The sequence below is a fragment of the Perca fluviatilis genome, chromosome 4 (genome assembly GCF_010015445.1).
Source record: "Perca fluviatilis chromosome 4, GENO_Pfluv_1.0, whole genome shotgun sequence".
NCBI classification, from domain to species: domain Eukaryota; kingdom Metazoa; phylum Chordata; class Actinopteri; order Perciformes; family Percidae; genus Perca; species Perca fluviatilis.
Genome location: NC_053115.1, coordinates 14240259 through 14258286, shown reverse-complemented (window position 1 = coordinate 14258286; position 18028 = coordinate 14240259). Strand labels below are relative to the sequence as shown.

Genomic DNA, 18028 nt, shown 5'->3' with positions numbered 1-18028 from the left:
GCACATTGCTTTTCTGTTTTATGCTCAGTAGGCCCATACATAAATCATTTCTCAGCTATTCAACAATGAATATCAAAAGTTACACCATTTTAAACACATAGTGACAATGAAAGTAAGGGTACATGTGTCATTACAAACATCTTAATAAGAATCTGTTTCAGTCCTTTAGAGGAGCAGGTTAGCCTGCAGAGGTCCCATCCTTCAATATTTCATTTTGCTGTAAACCCTCACTGAAAAGGGCTTTGTGTCTGTTTTACCTCACATGGCTTTTCCATTCTCTGACCTTATTAACTAATGGTGTTATGGCCATGGAGCGAGGACAGGACACATCAATCCCTTTGCTCCTTAAAAGGAGTGGTTTCAGAGAGGTGCAGATTGCTGCACACGGCTTGATTTGGGTCTCATTTAACTTATAACATTTTACAGGTTAGGTAGGGTAGAAAAATTGTAAGGTCATTGTTTATAACTACAATTTAGACTGCTTAAGTCCAAGAAAAACCCTTACGATCAGTCAGAAGCAGTCTTGTGATGCCACATTACCTTTTCTCTGGCAGTCCTCAGCTGTCCAGCAGTGAGCCCCGTTTCTTCATGACAGTTCTTCATGCATGTAGACAAACTGTTACACAGCTTAGCTACGTTTAATAAGTGCTTATCAGGCCTGAGCTCGACAAAATTCCCAATAATGCTTTCTTACTTTGTTTTAGCTGCAAGGAGGAAATATTGAATCTTCGCAGCTCTACAGCTTGTCCCTCATACAAGTTAACAGTACAACTGAGCGAGTAACATTGTCGGGATTGTTGGAACTTTCTGCTGTGTATCGCAAGTCCCACACATCTGGCATGATGTACGTAGATCGGTGGTTCCCAAATTATTTCTGTCACTCCACCCTTTGACCTTCACTCCCTGACACATCAATAGTTTGAATTTTCATCAACTGGTAACAATACTGCCAACATAAACTATCTCTTTTCCAAGTTTTTCAAAACATTTTGCCCAGAACAGATGTTCATCTCATAACACTTGCAAATATATGATTCAAAATAAGACATTATTTATATTTAAAATAGTTCATCCTGTAACCCCATCCTTCTCGCTCTACTAATATAGAAAACATGAATATGAGCATATGCAACAATAATTGCTTCAGCTTGTGCTGATTACATCCACTGCTCTTTCAACTACAGCTTGCCTTTCAGAGGAGCGATGATGCTGTGAAGCTGAGAACAGTCTCGATAAGCCACCAGGCCGCCATGGTTAGCCCAGCGGTCTGCTCCTCTACCTCCGGGGTACGGCTGGTGATAGGTCAGTTCTGTGTGCTGATCCTGTGCTCCAGGGCTGGATTGTAGACACTTAGTCAGGTCAACCACTCCCCCTCCGAGGGCTCGGAGCAGGGCGTGAGGAGCGCAGGAGTCCCACTTAAAGGTGCTGCCCTCTGAGAGGACGTAAACATCCGCCAGGCCCTGAATGACACACAGGATCTTGTAGCCGGCTCCGGAGGCGTACATCAGCTTGTCAGGGCCGCACAGCGAGGTCAGGGCTTCCTTTACCACCTGCTTCTCATTGGAGCTCAGCACCACAGACAGCCCCCCTTCAGGTGCATCTTTGGGCCGGGGGACTGAGCTGGCATTGAGGCCGCCACAGGACACCCCCCAGAAATGCTTCCCCCTCCAGCTGTGAATGCAAATGATTAGTGGCAGGTTGAGAATACTTTACTAAATGGTAGTCGCCATGTGTCTGTCTGCCATTCGGTGCAAAGCAGGTAGAGCTGCCTGTTGCATCGGAGAGTGAACCAAAGCAATAAAGTTACGGACTGGACAGCTGAAAAAAAATAAGCTGAAAGTCACTATAAAGCTCCGTAAAGCCGAAGGGAGCTGCAGATTCAGGTGATAATTCTCTGCAAGTTCATCACTACAAGTAACTCCTTTCACATCGTCATTTAATACGTTGTTATTATAGAAATATTGATTGTAGCTGCCTTAAAAAGGTAAAAGCTGGCCATGCAATCAATTTTTATAATACTTTGTTACATAGTTCTTCACAAAGTTGAGGAGTTTCATTAGATAGTAAGTCACCTTATCATCTAAACACGCCCCACAGTTTTCTGATTGATTGGACATGTAGTCGGAGTATCTGGTCAGGCTCAAACTGGAAAAAACTGCGCTCACAATGTGAGTTGTGGCCTTGTGAGGCAAAGAACAAGAGATCTAGAGATGAAGACAGAGAATGTGAAAGGTACATACAGTACAGATACACAAAAGACTTGCGTGACTTGTCCGCGTGTATTTGTAATATTTTGCCCCCTCGTGTTTGTAAATGGGGAGGACAAAACATTGTAGAAGAGGACACATTGCAGATTGTTTTCCATCTTACCCTCCACCTGCTGGATCTTTGTAGCTGAACGGCTGGTTGATGACACCCATGACGGGCTCGCCTGTGCTCCGGAGATAAACCCCGATTAGGACCAAAGCACAGTGCAGGCCTGAAGGAGACAGGTGGCCCTCCTCCAGCACCTCCTCTCGGCCCTCTATGTACTGGCTGGTGGCATCTTCAATGAAAAACAAAACAGACAAACAGTTCTCAGTGAGGCTCCGCTTTCTGCAGTGTTTTCTGGATAAATTTACTGCATCACACAGAAAAACCTATCGTCGTTCACCTATGGGGTCGATCCAAATGCCGAGCTCAGAGAGGCTGAGGGGCACCGTCAGACCGTCTGTGTTGGCGTCGATGGTTGCTGGGTCTTGGTGGATGGCTCGAGCCAGCAGAGACGCCGCTGTGTGATCACCGTCCAGCACCGTGGCCAGCAGCGCCGCAGTCTCCTTCTCTGTGCCGCACACTGTGACCGTCACACTCTCTCCTGTCAACACGGAGTCAGCAAGGCTTCATTTGATTACTTTACGACAAATGACTTTAAATATTTACACAGTGCAATGTGCGGTGAGCTTAAATATTTGGACAGTGACACATTAATGTGTTGGCTTATGTTCTGATTATTTTTGATGAAATATGTTTCAGTCACTGTGAGGTTCAAGTGCAGATCATTAAGTCAAGTGTATTTTTAGTCCTACTAGTATTTAGTCCACTAATAAGAAGGTTGAGTGATTATTATTATTATTATTATTATTATGATGATTATGATTATTATTATTATAATAATAATAATAATAATAATAATAATAATAATAATAACTTAATCGTATATCATATTTTGAACTGATAAATGCTTTTATCTTCCTGCAGCCCACAACAATCACCAGCTTATTTTAGTAATTACCAGGTTCTCTGTTTCAGTTTATCACTCTTCAGTGCTCAGTTGCATCCCAACACTTTGCTGTAAAAGCCTAAAAGTCAGTATGAAGCACATGGTTTGGATTAGAGGTTCAACATTTCCTGTCAGAAGCCAAAAAAACCCTGAATATCTTCGGATCGTTAGTTGCAGCCCCTAATATCTACTAATTGAAGAACGAGGTAACACCAAAGACCAAAGTCCAACGCACATGCCCTGGGACTCAGGGCATGTGCCCACTTTGCCCAGTTGATAATCCAATATTGTTGCCACACAGCTTCAACACTGAGATGTATGACTTCCATTTTGCATTTTTTGCAAAGTGTTTTCGAAAGAAATATTAAAGTTGCTTAAGAGCCTTTGCAGAAAACTGTTGCAGGAGCAGAAGGATTCAGCGCTAGCTTGATAATATTCCATTGCATGACCCTAACTGACCCTAAAACGCATGCTAGACCATCTAACCATCTGGGGATTTTTCTTGAATAGAATCCTAATCTGTCCGAAAACAGTGATTTGGGCAAAATGCTTTAACCTTAAAGTCAGTCAAATCCAAAGTTAACAAGAGAACATAAACATGTAGTGTGTTAAGTGCAATATCAAGTCATTACCAAGCCCATTTTCAAACTTGTTGGACTCCTCTCCATGAATGTAGCTAGCCATCTCAGGGAACTGAGAAAAGAACAGACATGGTTACAATTCAACTCCAGTTGATTCCGACAGTCCATACTTTAGTCCAGACTTCTCGTACCTGAGCACCAACATCATGTCGGATCATCTCCTGGATCACCACGTCCGCAAGCGTCTTGAAGTCCTGAACAAACTTCTTGTTCTTGTCATCTCCGGTCTTCTCTTGTACCAGGAGCTGAAAGAGGGGAGCCTCCTGCCTGCACACCCGAGCCACATTGGCAGCTTTCTCAGCCACCCGGAGCAGCAGCCTCAGGAGATCAGCCATGCCTGAACAGAAGGAAAAGACGAGAGGGTTTAGTCAACGTAGAGACATAAACTGTGTGTTTGAGAGAGAAAGAGAGGAAGCAGGTCACACTTGCACATACCGAGCTAATTATAGCCTCAAAATGAAAACAGGGCATTTATGAAAAAAAAAGTGCGTGAGGGAGGAAAAGGGCTTCAGGTCTTTGCATGTGATTTAAACCAGCTCTGCTGAAGTCATATGCCTAACAGATATGCAGCTCACATCCTCTCCAAAAACACTTCAGTAATCCCAATTTCCAAATTATTATTTAGAAAGTATGGAGAACTTAATAACAAAAATGTAGGCCTACATCCTGTTAAAGTAAAAATACTGGGAGAAAAAAAAATACAAAAAGCACAACACGGTGTGTAAAGTGACTACGGAGTGCCACCTAAACACTGTTAAGGGCTATTATTAGTGTCAGAGAAATAATACAGTACCAATATGTTCTCTGGGGATGGGAAAAAAAGGCCTCACATTTTTTTTGTCAATTTAGTTGTTTTGACTTGTAACTGCACCCAACATTTCTCCAGTCAGCTAACTTTATTACTGCTCTTGGCATCCCAGTGAAAATGTTTGCTAGGGTTTAGCTTAGAAATTATGAGGTAAGATAAAGATAATGTAGCAAAGGCATTTAAAACGCCAGAGGAAGAAAAAAAAAAAAAAAAAAACACTGTGAAATGATTAAAACCTTACCAAAGCCCAGGTTTCACACCGCTTAATTTTCCTCTCGTCTTTAGCTCTCGGTATCTGTGTTTTTCCTGTCTGCCCTACAGTCAACCAAACGCAGATAATGTAGGTGACAGGAATGTGAGAGATTCAGTAAAACAGTGGTATTAACGCGCCTAGTTAACACCATAGAGGCAGTACATAAGAAGGTTAACACTGGTGTCCGTCTGCTCTGGTTTCTTTAGCTAGCTACGTCAGTGCGAGTTTCCTCTCGAAGGAAGGGCGACGGGTCTTGGTCCAACAACCAAAAGGTGAAGCCAGAATCGTAAGCGTGCACGGAGAACATTTTAAAGGCGTAGACAACAGGAAACGTAGCCGCGGTGCGTTCAAATACAAATGTGAAATTCAAGTTTCCGAGTCAGGAAATAATTATTAATAACGTCCGGGTTCTCTTAATACATCCATGGTAGATCCTAAATAGTATCTGCTAAAATGGTCGATGTAGTTATACCAGAGTAAGCCAATCAGAGGCAAAATAAGACAGAATAAGACGGGCCACGAGGCACGTCCTTTAACGTCGAAAGGATCCGATCTATCATCTATCTTGTTTGTGTTATCTGCAGGACAACGAACGGGAAAGGACACGGATAAGGTGTCGTTTTTTTATACATGGGCCTATTTATTTATGAATAATTTGAAACATATTATGTCTGTGTATGTTTCTTGGCAGAGGCATTTTGTCCACAATAAACAGTTTATTGTCATTGAAATATGTTCAGTGAACCAAAGTCCACTACATCAGACGTCAGTTGTCAACAACGCGTCACCAACTGGGAAACTCGGTTAGCAAAATCTAGCCCGAATTTTTTTTAAATATAGTATAATAATAAATAATCAATCAATAATATAGTCTGTGGAGTTTCCCACCTCTGATTCCCACAGGAAGTGACGTGAGTGATGACGTTTTCACTCGGAAAAATGTTTTTTTTCCGATGTCCATGAACGCACGGTTATAATACTTCCATGGCCTATGCATGGCCTGTAGCAAAGAAATGATTTGCCTGTAGCCGCACACGCCAGGCCCCGTAGCAATGACGTCACTCACACCCTGTCTATGCTCACACCACGCCCATGGCGTCAAATATATCTTTAGACTAAACAACGACTATTATATCGACATAAACTCCATCTGTCATCTTATGTAGAAGTGTAAGTTTTTGCTTTTGTTGGAAAAGTGGGACACTTAGCATTAACTTATCATGCATGTGAGCAGACAATACAAACATATTTATTCACATATTTCTTTTTAATCTATATTCCATCAATACATTCAAACAGTTGATTTATTGTATTCAGTAGTCAAGTATACTGCTACTGAATGCAATAGATCAGGATTATTGTATAACATGTAAGCTGGAATATTGTTGTTGTTTTTGTTGTTTGTGGACATTGTGCACCATAGCTATTTGGGCAGTTCCTTTTCCCCATTTACCCTTGCACTCCTAGATCTCCTGTTGTTGTCTTTCATCCAAGGATACATTATTTTCCCCTCTTGCCTCTGCTCTATACATACATGAGCAATTGCTGTGGCTCTTCTCTGTTTGTAATATCAGAGAGCCAAAGTTCCCAGAAACTAGAAGGGTGGTGACTTATTGTAGGGAAACAAATGTTATAAATTTCCGACCCATAATCACTACAAATGAAATAACTATACCAATTAAGCCCCAGTAATCTGATTTGCAGTTTGTATTTCTGCAGATACTTTAAGAATGGCATTGTGTTCATGTTTGACGGAGCATCCAGCTTTGGCTGTTCCAATGTAACAACCACATTTATGATATGGTGTTCTAAAGATATCTTAAAAAGTGCAGCCACTGCTCAACAAAAGTCATCCTCAGTATCTCTCATGTAAAACCTTAAACCACGAACACCATCAGCACTGTTAGAGGAATATTATATACAGTATTTGCTCTCTGAAACCTAAATAATATCAATGTACTTGTTTTGTATACACACACACACACACACACACACACACAGCAAAATGATACATTTAACAACAAATGTTTTTTGGTCAAGCTCTGACCACTGATATCCATTAGTTGTGCATTACGTAGTGCATAGCAGATGAAAACCCCCCTCTGGTTGATCAATACAGTTTAGTGTCCACAGTAAACTGGGTGAGGCAGTCGACACAAGCCATCAGTGGTAGGATCCTTACATCACAGAGGAGTTTCTTCAAATGGAGGTAAGAAAGACAAAATGTTTCAATTATGTTTTTATTGTTATACATTTAAAATATTCCTAGAGTAAAAAAAAAAAAAAAAATACATAGGTCCGGTGGGGGTAAAACATGATTGCGTATTGGGATTTGATTTAAACTGTTTGTTGCAGGCCTCAAAGAAGAATATGTCAGACCTGGAGGAGGGCATGGTCACTATTATCAAAGTTTTCCACAAATACTCGGGTCACAAGTGCAAGCTGAAGAAAGCAGAGCTTAAAGAGCTTATCAACAATGAAATGAGTCAATTCATAATGGTAAGTTATGGAAGTAAAAGTGTCAAAATTGGCATGTTTATGGCAGCATCTGTAAGTAGTATAATGCTTGTAAAAACACCTTAAAGATAATAGACTCTTAACAAGCATGTGAACAGTTACAATGTGTGTTGTTGTAAATTAGATACTCAGATATGTTGACTGGTGAAATGTAGCTAAGTAGGCCACATTTACTCAAGTACTGTGCTTAAAGAGATATTTTGCTGATTAAAATCTAGCTCTGTGTCATTTTTGTGTGGGCAGTATGTTTAGATAAACAGTGTTTGGATTCCCTCGTTACCACCAGTGCACAGACCTTGGCTGCTCTGCGGGAAGCTCCCTGCCCTGGTCCCACAGAGGGAATCCAAACACCGTTTATGTAAACACACTGCCCACACAAAGATGACACAGACCTGAGGCCTGTACTACGAAGCAAGATCAACATGCCCTGGATCTCTTTCAGTTATCCGGCTTCACCTAACCTAAAACAGGAAGGGAAGCTGGCAAAAAACAAATTACCGATCACGCTGTAAATGCGTAAATTACTCTTATCAATATCACTTCCCCATCAGTCAGGACCAAGATCTGACCATAATTACGCTTGTGCTTTTCATAAACTGTCGTTCCTTTAGCCTATTATTGCAGTTACCAACCCTGGCAACCCCAGCGCTCATAAAAGTTAAAACATTTAGAGACGGACAACCCCGTTAACATTCCCTGATGGGTATTTTTATGAAATATATATATTTTAATGGGAGGGAATTACATATCGGCTATTTTTCGGCTTTCTTGAGCCGTGTGTCCAGTGCGCACATCGGTTTTAATTATTGTTTATTTATTGTTATTGTTTTTATATGTTTTATTTCCTCTCACGATCGCTTACCACTGCCAGGGTTGCAACTGCAATAATAGGCTAAAGGAACGACAGTTTATGAAAAGCACAAGCGTAATTATGGTCAGATCTTGGTCCTGACTGATGGGGAAGTGATATTGATAAGAGTAATTTATGCATCTACAGCGTGATCGGCAATTTTTTTTTTTGCCAGCTTCCCTTCCTGTTTTAGGAAGCAGTGACTGTATTGCGTTTTCCCTGTAAAACCGAGTCTGTGTTCTTCATATTTATGTAGAATTATAATTTGCTCTTCTTATATAAAACATGCGGCTCTGGTAGATGTTTGCGATTGGTCGTGGTGCGCAAACACCGCCTCTTTTATGTGAACGCGCGCGCCGCTGGATTGGGAAACCCTGGTTTGACTGAACTAGTTGATAACCAGCGTCGTGATACAGTTTAAATGCGGGACCGCGGTTGTTAGGTTAGGTGAAGCCGGATAACTGAAAGAGATCCAGGGCATGTTGATCTTGCTTCGTAGTACAGGCCTCAGGATTAAAATTCAATTTTGAGGTACTTGTACTTTAGTTAAGTATTCTCATTTTCTGCTACTTTATACATCTTCACCGTTACATGTTCTGAGTGAAACGACATCATCACATTTGGAAGCTAATATTTTACTTTTCACTGCACTGGATTTATTTGATAGCTTTAGTTACTTTGCAGATTCAGATTAATAATAGAAAATGTAAAGTAGGCCTAACTAATACATTATGATGTGTTATTATAGGTTAAGCCTCAGATACTTACCGATCTTAACGCTAACATAGCATGTACACGTTACAGTTTCTGCTATGCTGACCAGCTTAGTCTAAAATATGACAAATGAACAGAGGATTAACAAACAACATTAGTGTATCACCAGCTTCAGGACAAAAGTTGAATTCCATCCAACAATTTTGGTTTCTGCTGTGTAATGAGCATGTTGACCTCATGGTGTCACTAGCGTAGCTTATATACTTCTAGTCTTGCTAAATAAATTAAATTGCCTTTCATTCAATTTTCCTGCTGAACAGAAAATTCATGAGAATGAAACTCTGGATAAGCTCGTTGCAGACCTCGACCAGAACGGAGACCTGGAGATTGACTTCAAAGAGTTCATCACCCTCATCGCCATGGTTACCTCAGCATGTGGTGAACTCTTCATCCCAAACTACCATAATGATTAGTTAGCATGTATAGCTACTTATTACTTATTAAACATCTGAAGATCACAGAAACAGAGTGTCTGCATTTTTTTAAATGGGGATGAGTGATTTGTGTACATAAACAAGTTGTCTGAGATGATTTAGACCAAATTGGATGGCGGAACCAAATCCTAGCTATCTTAGCTATGTTCCATAATAACATTATCTTCCCTGATGTTTTTTATCCAGCATCTTTTTATCAGCCGAGATCCGCTGCTCGTGTGTGTAATGTTACATCCCAGAACAAAACACACTAGCCATCGTAGCTTTCTTATTACGTTTTTTCACAGTCTTATACTTCAACAATTTTTGACAAACGGAGACTTTATTGACTTGCAAAATTATCTTTTAAACTGATGAACATCATATGTGTAATCCGGCTCAATTCAGATGGAATCCAAAAATGCTTTGTCTCTCCCCATTCACTACCGTACACACTTGTTTCTGAAATAGGTCCCATGGTGGTCCACCGGAAGGGGAGGGACTTGCCTCTCTAAATCGTACAACTGCAGAGCGGCACCTTCAGACCTGCATTTTTTTTAATCAACAGTTCACGTCTCAGATTACGTTCCATGAAATCCAGGATCTTCTTCCAGGCATCTTCCTGGGCAGCAGCGTGGGGTGCGGGGTGACCTCCCCACAGGGTGACCACTGCAGGAGAAACAAAACCGGGGGAAGCATGACAATTATTATTACTTTTCATAATAAGTTACTTATTCTACAATGACCAGTCTCACATTAAAAATGTAATTACAATAAGTATAAAATAGGATTTGGCTTAATGAAAAATGCAATTTTGGGACAGCCCTCACGTTTTTGTGGTTTGACGCTCCACAGGGAAGCTCTTGAATTTGGTGTGTAAGGCGGTTCAATCAGGTGACCGGCACCGGGGTACGACAAACAGGTGAACAACTGGGATTTACCTGCAGCCTTCAGGGTCTCCTCAATCTGATGACCAATAACACAGCACTATAGCAACAACAACCAATAACCTTACAGTGAGCCTATAATAAAGTGCATACAAGAGCATTAAAGTGAATATCACAGTGAATACATTTAAAAATCTGTTTCATTTCCAGCTTAAGTGAATGCCTTTTTGAAGGAGTGTGAGGACTGCTCAAATGTTTGACTTAACAAATACCACATATAACAAAATACTATCCAATATGGTTTCACTGACTGAAAAAAATGAATGAGACAGTTTACCAGGTTGGCACTCTCTATACTTGAAGCGCTCAGGTCATCTTCACCCACTATGTACATTAATGGACAGGTGAGGTGCTCTATCTGCAAAAACACAAGATGTCATTCTGGAGAAGAGTTTCTCTTATTGATACAAAATATAATGAATATTGATTTGATATTTTATAAACATGAGATTTCAAATCTTCACCTTCACTTTGCTCTCAGCCGAAAGGTTTGCAGGCAAGGAGACGTCTTTGAAACTGACGTGGCCTTGATCATTATATGTCCAATACTTCTGGTCACTAAATAGGACAAGTTAACAGAGAAAATCACAACTTGTGTTATTTTTGGAGAAATTGTTGAAAACAACCTCTGTGGTACACATTTTCTGCTTCTCAAATTCATAAAGTCTGGGTTATATACCAGAAAATCTATTTTAGTAGATCTCAATCGATTAGGCAATTAAATTAACAATGCCCTAAGACTAAAACTAGTACTATAGACATAAGAATCACACTTGATACTAGACCAAATCAGATCAGATAGATTCCTGCAATAATCCCACAGATATCTTGATAATAATATCTTACAATTTGCGTCTTAAATTACCATTTACCTTTCAAATTGTTCAGTCCTGCCATCTGGATCGGAGAACTTCACGGTACTTCCTACTGGGCCATTGACACAAATCAAACAGGCTGGCTGGAGGCAAGAACATTAATTGTTAATTGTAATTAATTAACTTTTTATTGCTTTGAACTATGTATTGATCAAACTGTATATTAAGAATGGAAGACCGGGAACGGCCTTTTGGACATACTTTGACAACAGTCTTAGTGGCAATTCGAAGAGTCAGGTAGACTCCAAAGGAGAGACCTATGATCCCAACTCTGTCGGCACACACCTGACGATGATCTTGGAGTAGGTGGAATGCTGACTGTCAAAACAAACAGATTGGGTATGTTTAAGGAATTACAAAATAATCAAAGTAAATGTGATACATGATGCAGAAAGAAGAAATGCATCTCATCTTACTTCGAAATATGAATCCCCAACATTGATATGGGTTAGTGAGCCAGGCAAATCTTTGTGCCCTATGTAGGCAAGGGACAAGCTAGCATAGCCCCTGGATGCTAAAAGGGCGGAGCGGTACTCTACCAGTCCTCCACCCATTCCCCACAGGTCCAACATGGCTGGAAATGGGCCTGGTCCTACAGGAAATCAGTAGGTGCTGTTCAGAGGACACAGACTGTCCACGACAGTCTTACAATTTGTGAGTGAATGCTTCAAATCTTGTGCTCACCTGGCGGTAAAAACAAAGTCCCCACAACTCCATCCTGACGAATCTCTGTTCTCCGTACGCCGGGTGCCATGTACCAGCGCTCAGTAATAACTGCAGCCAGCTCAGTGCTTTGCCTCTCACTCGGTGAAACATGGCCCTCGAGTAAGGACAAGAGCATTACATATGGAGTCTCTACGTTTTTTTTCCTCAGCCTGTAAGAAAGAATCCATTTCAGTCAGGAAATTCTCATCAACCATTTACCAATTATTGCAAAATTACAAGTATTTGAGTTTGGCAGTGTGGCTCTTCTCCTAATACTCAAGAACACGTCTCTGTGACCATGACACAAACATAATAATACAAGACATAATTAGATGGAAATGAGCTGATATTTAGTTGATATCCCCTTTTATTAGAATGACCCTAAATTCTAAGATGGGTGTGATGCAGGAGGCAGTTGCATTTGTGGGAAGCAGTCAGTAGTAGCAGCTAGTTCACTGCTGAAAGGTTGTAATAATAGAATGAATGAGAGCCACATTTGTTTTTATGGACCAACTAATATTTTGAGTTAGGTTGCGTCATATATTATTGGAAGGTGTGTGGAAAATATGACTTTAAAATGACCACTGTGCCCTGCCTGAACAACTACGAGGCTCCATTATTAATAGGGTTCATGTAGAGTTGTTGGGATTTGAAACAAGTGTATAAGACAACACACAGTTGGGTTTGATGCCACAAACTATTTTTTCTTAAACTCTCAGTGAGCTTCTTCTCATCACCTGCCTCAAACCTTCTCTTGCACAAGGAGCCGGCTGCAGTCCCCAGAAGAGTCCCATCGGCTCACAGCCCAAATATGAACCCCCGACTGAATGATCCTTGGTCACTATTGAGGAGACAGAAAGACAGAGACGAGAGAAGATTACCACCTGCCTGCATTAAAGCCTAAGTGGTTACAATAATTTCAAAATGAACAAGTTAACACATTACATTTGTGGTAATTCTAAAAGAATTACATCAACATGCAATATACTGTACTGCGAAACTCAGTGTGACTCACAGTTGACAGTGCCATCTGCATTTGTGTTATAATGGGCAAATGCCTCCCATAGATCACCATCATCACTGTGCATTTGTGCACACACTGTGACAGGACACTCTGGGGGCAGGAAAGATCCTTTAATGCTGATTTGTTCATCTATGAGGGCACGAACAGGAGCGGCTGTTAATACGGGGGATTGTCTAAAGCTGTTCTTCCACCGAACTCCACCTACGGGTAGAAAAAAGAAATACTCCTTTAAAGTATTCCAAACAAACTCTAGAGGTATTGCACATCATTGTGTATTTTAAATGCTGTAATCAATGCAAGTATCAGAGGGCTGATAATGATCCAACAGACCTCGATTTGGAGAAATGTTAACATTTGCATGCATTTGGCAGACGATTTTGTCCACACCACAGCAATTTACATAATTGCCCACATACACACCCATCAGGAGCAATAGGCTCATTGTCGGCATATGAACAGAGGAGCTGGGACTCAAACCACTAAACCTACGGTTAATAGCCAACCTTGACTTGACATGTACTCACCCTCCTTTACTGCTGTACTGTATGTTTGTGCATGTACAAAAAAATGTTACATAACTTTAGCCAATGAGGAGACACGTGTGCCAGATTGTTTTCACTGACTTGAGTGCAGTAGTTCATGAGAGAATAGCAAGAATGTAAAAAAAGTACTTGTTAATACTTGTTCCATCAAATTCTACAGATATCTCGACAGATTTTTGAGCTGCTCACTTATAAAAATCATGACGAGAAATTATGCAGGAAACCTCCTTGGTCGAGATGGCAGGAATTCTTTTCTAGACAAGTACTTATATTAATCCTAAAAATAACTTTTGCATGATTTCTAGAAAATGTTTTGTGATTGTTTTACACTAAACACATAATAACAGTGGCTTTAGGGAAATGTAAATGATCTCAGATGTTCACATACATCACAATCAGACCTTCATGTAAAATCAGCAATTGTAGACCTGGTCCTACATATATGGCCTAATGATAACAATAAGTACATTTCACTGCTCAACTCAAACACAACCTCTCCAGTAACCCCTAAAACACAATAAGGAACATTATTCTTACCCACAGCACGATGCAAACAAGCAAGCTTCCTGTGTACACCGATGCATGGTTTCGTCATTTTTATGAGTTGTCGTATTATTATCATACTCACGAGCTCTGACCATAAGGTGTTTCTGTCTAACCCTATACAAAATAATTGAGTAGAGGACAAAAAAAATTCATGAACAAGCCTATTTAGTGAAATAAGGTTCTTCTTCCCAGTCAACAAATGTGGAAAGTTAAATATTAAACGTGGATGTGGTGCTCAAAGTTCGTTGTGGCGTCAGATTTATCTTGCGAGCGCAATAAAACATGCTCCACGAGCAATATTAAATAATTTCATACGCTCAGATATCACTCTTCATGCACCAATTCAACAATTGAGCGTACAGGCAGCTGCAGACGTAAAAATAACCATAGAGAGAGGGAAAGAAGGCGCTTGTGTTTTATACATAAATCTATGATCTGACGCCACAGTTGCACACCATTCTGAGGAAATATGTCATTCAACTTGTCATTCAATTCCTGGTTCGATACGATCTCTTACCATGGTTCAATAAAACAGCGTTGTTGCAATTGCCATCTAGTGTACTGGGCTCAGGGGCGCCGCCAGGAATTTTGGGCCCCATGACAAAAAATCAAATTGGGCCCCCTCTGCGCAGCTGTTGTCACCACATCTCTAGGACCTAACTGTCCCATCAAAAGCTTTACATAACTCTAATTAAAGGCTTGCAACTGTCTATACTAGTACTAGCACAATATTAACTGCTGGTGATTTGTACATGCATGCAAGTCTAGTATGTAGTTCACTATTTGATGCAAGATTAAAAGCAACGATAAAAAATGTGCTGAAGGCCATCTTTTACAGTCTCAATGTATTTTTATTGTAAAATTTGACAAAATGGAAAATTATCTTAACAAAATTATTATTATTATTATTAATAATTATTATAATTATTAATGAAAGATTTAAAAAAGAAATGAACAAACTTAAATATATATTAACCTTTCCATCAAAATAAATGAACATCATCCTCTCAAAACAATGAAAACAGCAGATTTTTTTTTAACTTAGCTGCACATATATGCCAACAAGAAAATAAAGTGGACATGTAAAATGGAATTTCAACACCAGTGTTATTATAGTGCTACAAAACAGATCAAGTGATCACTAAATCAAAAGGTTTTGAGGTTTGGAATATGGTCATAACAAACTAACAAACTGAATAAGAACAAAGGATTCCTGGAAAGCCAAACTTTTCTCTCAAATAACAGGCATGTCATTGAACCCAATGTTGCTCACCTTCTTCACTGGGACAGGGAGGGGCACAGTTAGGGGGGCGCTGCTGCCTCATCTGTTGTTAAGTCTGCTAAAAGGGGCAGGGACAATGATTTAATATGAATATCTTGCTAAACGTTTCCCTGCACTGATTACATGGTGATTAAATATAGGCTAACACTAGTCTGTAGCTAGCTAGCTTATTCCACTATGGACATTAAGCCAACAGGATACCACGGATACCACTCACTGACTATAGGCTACCCACCTTTCTTGGTGAAAAACTGGGTTACAGTTTGACACCCTTTCCTTTGTCTTTCCTCCTTTTCTCTCTTTCCTTTTTTGAAAACCAGATTTTGATTTAACATTACTTGGCAACATTGCGGCCACTGTTAGTTCTGGCCAGGTTCTGGCGCATCTGCTGACTGCAACCAAAGAACTTCTAATATATCCGTACTCCGTAGACCGGCTTTGCTGCAACTAAACACCGTAGTCACTGAGTGCGCTAAGGCAGGACCAAACCATTTAATGCAGATCAGGGGGGTGGTCGGTCAATATGGATGTTGACTTTTTGGTCAATGGGGATATTTAACTTTTAATGCCAAAAACAAGTAAAAACAAAGAGATCATTAAGGCGAGACACTACAGGTGAAAAGGGTAACATTTTTAACTAACAGATATCACCATGAAACTTTACCAGTTGATTACTCACATGAATAGGAGAAAAATATGTATTGCAAGTTTTCTGTAATTTTATGTTTAAATATGCTAATCAGGCTATATATAATTAAATATGCGCTAATTTGCATATATTTTGACGTGACTAATTTGACCATTGAAAAAAACTAGGTTCAAAAGTATTTGTGCATTTTGTTGATATACTGAAAAGACTTAACCAGAGGGGATTATAAATATCTCCTTTTGTTACCCAGTAAATCACAAAATACTGCCAATAGCCTTAAAAAATGATTTCCGCCCTATTTTTAGGCATAAAATGTCACATAAATCAGGCCAAGAATGACATATCAACAAATCCCTCTGGACAAACCTTCACAATATAGTTAAGAATACAACTGTAAAGTTTGGTGTATGTAGGCCTAGGTGCTACAGAAGTGAAAAATTCCACTAATTTCTATTGAAAGCCATGAATTACAGACAAAATATACTTTAGGTCTAAGTAAAATCCATGTATTACACTGTTTAACATCCAAAACTCATTATTGCTTCATCCATCACTGATCATAACATCCAAAACAACACATCAACATGGCCTTCAACTGAAGACCATTACATCACAAACTTCAAACTGGAAGAACACAACCATTACACAGCCTAGTTCCCCCAAGTTAGTTTACAGTCTACATATCCATGCCAGTACCATATGTAGGGCCCTCCTCCATCTCCTGCTGATGTCTTTTCACTTTTTGGGCTGTGCTTACACTTTTAAGGCTCCACTTTGCACTGGCGGAATGGACACTATTGGCTTTTGAGATCCTAACCATGTCGTCATCCTTCATTGCATTAACAATCTGTGCTCTGAAGCCACAATTTCTCCATCACAGCCAGCATGGCAGAGGCACCCTCATTGAATGTAGAAATAACCTTCATGGCTGCAGTTTTTGGACATTGGGCCCATATGACCAAGTTGAGGCATGCGTTGGTATTCTGAGTGCCTCCATGCTGCAGTGTCACTGGACATCCGGTGATACACAGGGATGAGCTTCTTATGGTGATCATTCAAAAGACCAATATTTAGAACATTGGAGAAAGCAAACAAAGTAGACTTAATTGTTATTTGACAGAGTATCTTCATACTGTCAGAGAGACGAAGACGAGACGGATCCTGACTAAACACAGGCTCAGTGACCACCAACTGGGTCAGACAGAGATACTCTTCCTCCTCCACTGGGAAAAACTATCTTCACTAAGAGATTTACACCTTGGAAAAATAGCCAAAAAAATAAAACTTCCCAAAGTTACCACCAGAAAAGAAGCTGGTTGTTCTCCTAGGAGAGGGGACAGCAGCTCCACTGACAGCTAAATATGGATCTGCCTGCCACAGCCTGAGGGACTCACAACCACTTTAGGATCCCAAAATAACAGATTTGTTTAGTATTGTATAGTAATTATATTAGAATAGTATATATGTGACACCTACATATTTAATATAACATGTATTGTAGGCCATGAATATCTGTAAACTGCTGAGAGAGAGAAAAAAGAAGACAGAGAGAGAGAGAGAGAGAGAGAGAGAGATCAGTCTGATTACCTCCGCCTGTCTGAACACTCTTGTTTTCTGAAAAAAAAAACCGATTTTAACCTTCTCATAATTGAAATCCATCGATGTCACAGCCATGGGTGTATTAAGAGAACGGTCACCCGCCAACATTTACATAGGCTACACAACTGACCTGAGATCAGTTAGTCTTCTGAATCTAGGTCGTGCAGATCTCAGAAATTGTATACATTGTTCATATGCTATTTTACCATTAAATTCACTTCTGAGACTTTTTATGCGAGAAATCAACTATGTAGAGGTCAAATATGGGCCGTTTTACAAAAATTGATGTCTAATTGCGAAATTTTGTCCGACTGTGTGCCTACTTCGAGAGGCTGGTGTAGCTG

At 40.1% G+C, this 18028-nt stretch overlaps 3 protein-coding genes across 5 annotated transcripts; 1 reads left to right on the top strand and 2 right to left on the bottom strand.

The window, feature by feature from the left end:
• Position 1: 1 nt before the first annotated feature.
• Positions 2-5280, bottom strand: inpp1 (inositol polyphosphate-1-phosphatase). Its single transcript, XM_039798687.1, has 6 exons — positions 4950-5280; positions 4032-4237; positions 3892-3952; positions 2654-2854; positions 2371-2545; positions 2-1671 (listed from the first exon to the last, which is right to left on the bottom strand). Exons 2-6 carry the CDS (start codon positions 4233-4235, stop codon positions 1179-1181), a joined length of 1134 nt encoding a protein of 377 aa, XP_039654621.1. The 5' UTR covers positions 4236-4237; positions 4950-5280; the 3' UTR covers positions 2-1178.
• A 73-nt stretch (positions 5281-5353) lies between these two features.
• LOC120557958 (protein S100-B-like) lies at positions 5354-9579 on the top strand. The gene is made up of 4 exons (XM_039798705.1): positions 5354-5574; positions 7081-7170; positions 7317-7460; positions 9363-9579. Exons 2-4 carry the CDS (start codon positions 7165-7167, stop codon positions 9513-9515), a joined length of 303 nt encoding a protein of 100 aa, XP_039654639.1. The 5' UTR covers positions 5354-5574; positions 7081-7164; the 3' UTR covers positions 9516-9579.
• A 260-nt stretch (positions 9580-9839) lies between these two features.
• On the bottom strand, positions 9840-15861 carry LOC120557947 (bile acid-CoA:amino acid N-acyltransferase-like). Of its 3 annotated transcripts, none has more exons than XM_039798680.1 (12): positions 15672-15861; positions 15428-15494; positions 13058-13267; positions 12784-12883; positions 12022-12212; positions 11754-11929; positions 11539-11655; positions 11335-11420; positions 10927-11020; positions 10740-10820; positions 10346-10481; positions 9840-10184 (listed from the first exon to the last, which is right to left on the bottom strand). In XM_039798680.1, the coding sequence occupies exons 2-12, from the start codon at positions 15477-15479 to the stop codon at positions 10027-10029; spliced, it is 1401 nt and encodes a 466-aa protein (XP_039654614.1). In that variant the 5' UTR covers positions 15480-15494; positions 15672-15861; the 3' UTR covers positions 9840-10026. The 3 variants fall into 3 exon arrangements, with proteins under 3 accessions (XP_039654614.1, XP_039654615.1, XP_039654613.1); XM_039798681.1 differs by having other exon boundaries at positions 15428-15491; XM_039798679.1 differs by lacking the exons at positions 15428-15494; positions 15672-15861 and adding an exon at positions 14672-14854.
• Between the last annotated feature and the right edge of the window lie 2167 nt (positions 15862-18028).

Coding starts and splice junctions, on each gene's coding strand:
- LOC120557958 (XM_039798705.1), top strand. Junction 7,461..9,362: donor AAATGAGTCAATTCATAATG/GTAAGTTATGGA, acceptor CCTGCTGAACAG/AAAATTCATGAGAATGAAAC.
- LOC120557947 (XM_039798679.1), bottom strand. CDS start 14,753: ATGGGGCCCAAAATTCCTGGCGGCGCCCCTGAGCCCAGTACACTAGAT. Junction 11,930..12,021: donor GACTTTGTTTTTACCGCCAG/GTGAGCACAAGA, acceptor GATTTCCTGTAG/GACCAGGCCCATTTCCAGCC. Junction 10,482..10,739: donor GTATAGAGAGTGCCAACCTG/GTAAACTGTCTC, acceptor ATTGGTCATCAG/ATTGAGGAGACCCTGAAGGC.
- inpp1 (XM_039798687.1), bottom strand. CDS start 4,235: ATGGCTGATCTCCTGAGGCTGCTGCTCCGGGTGGCTGAGAAAGCTGCC. Junction 2,855..3,891: donor CAAGTTTGAAAATGGGCTTG/GTAATGACTTGA, acceptor CCGTGTTGACAG/GAGAGAGTGTGACGGTCACA. Junction 2,546..2,653: donor CATTTGGATCGACCCCATAG/GTGAACGACGAT, acceptor TTTTCATTGAAG/ATGCCACCAGCCAGTACATA.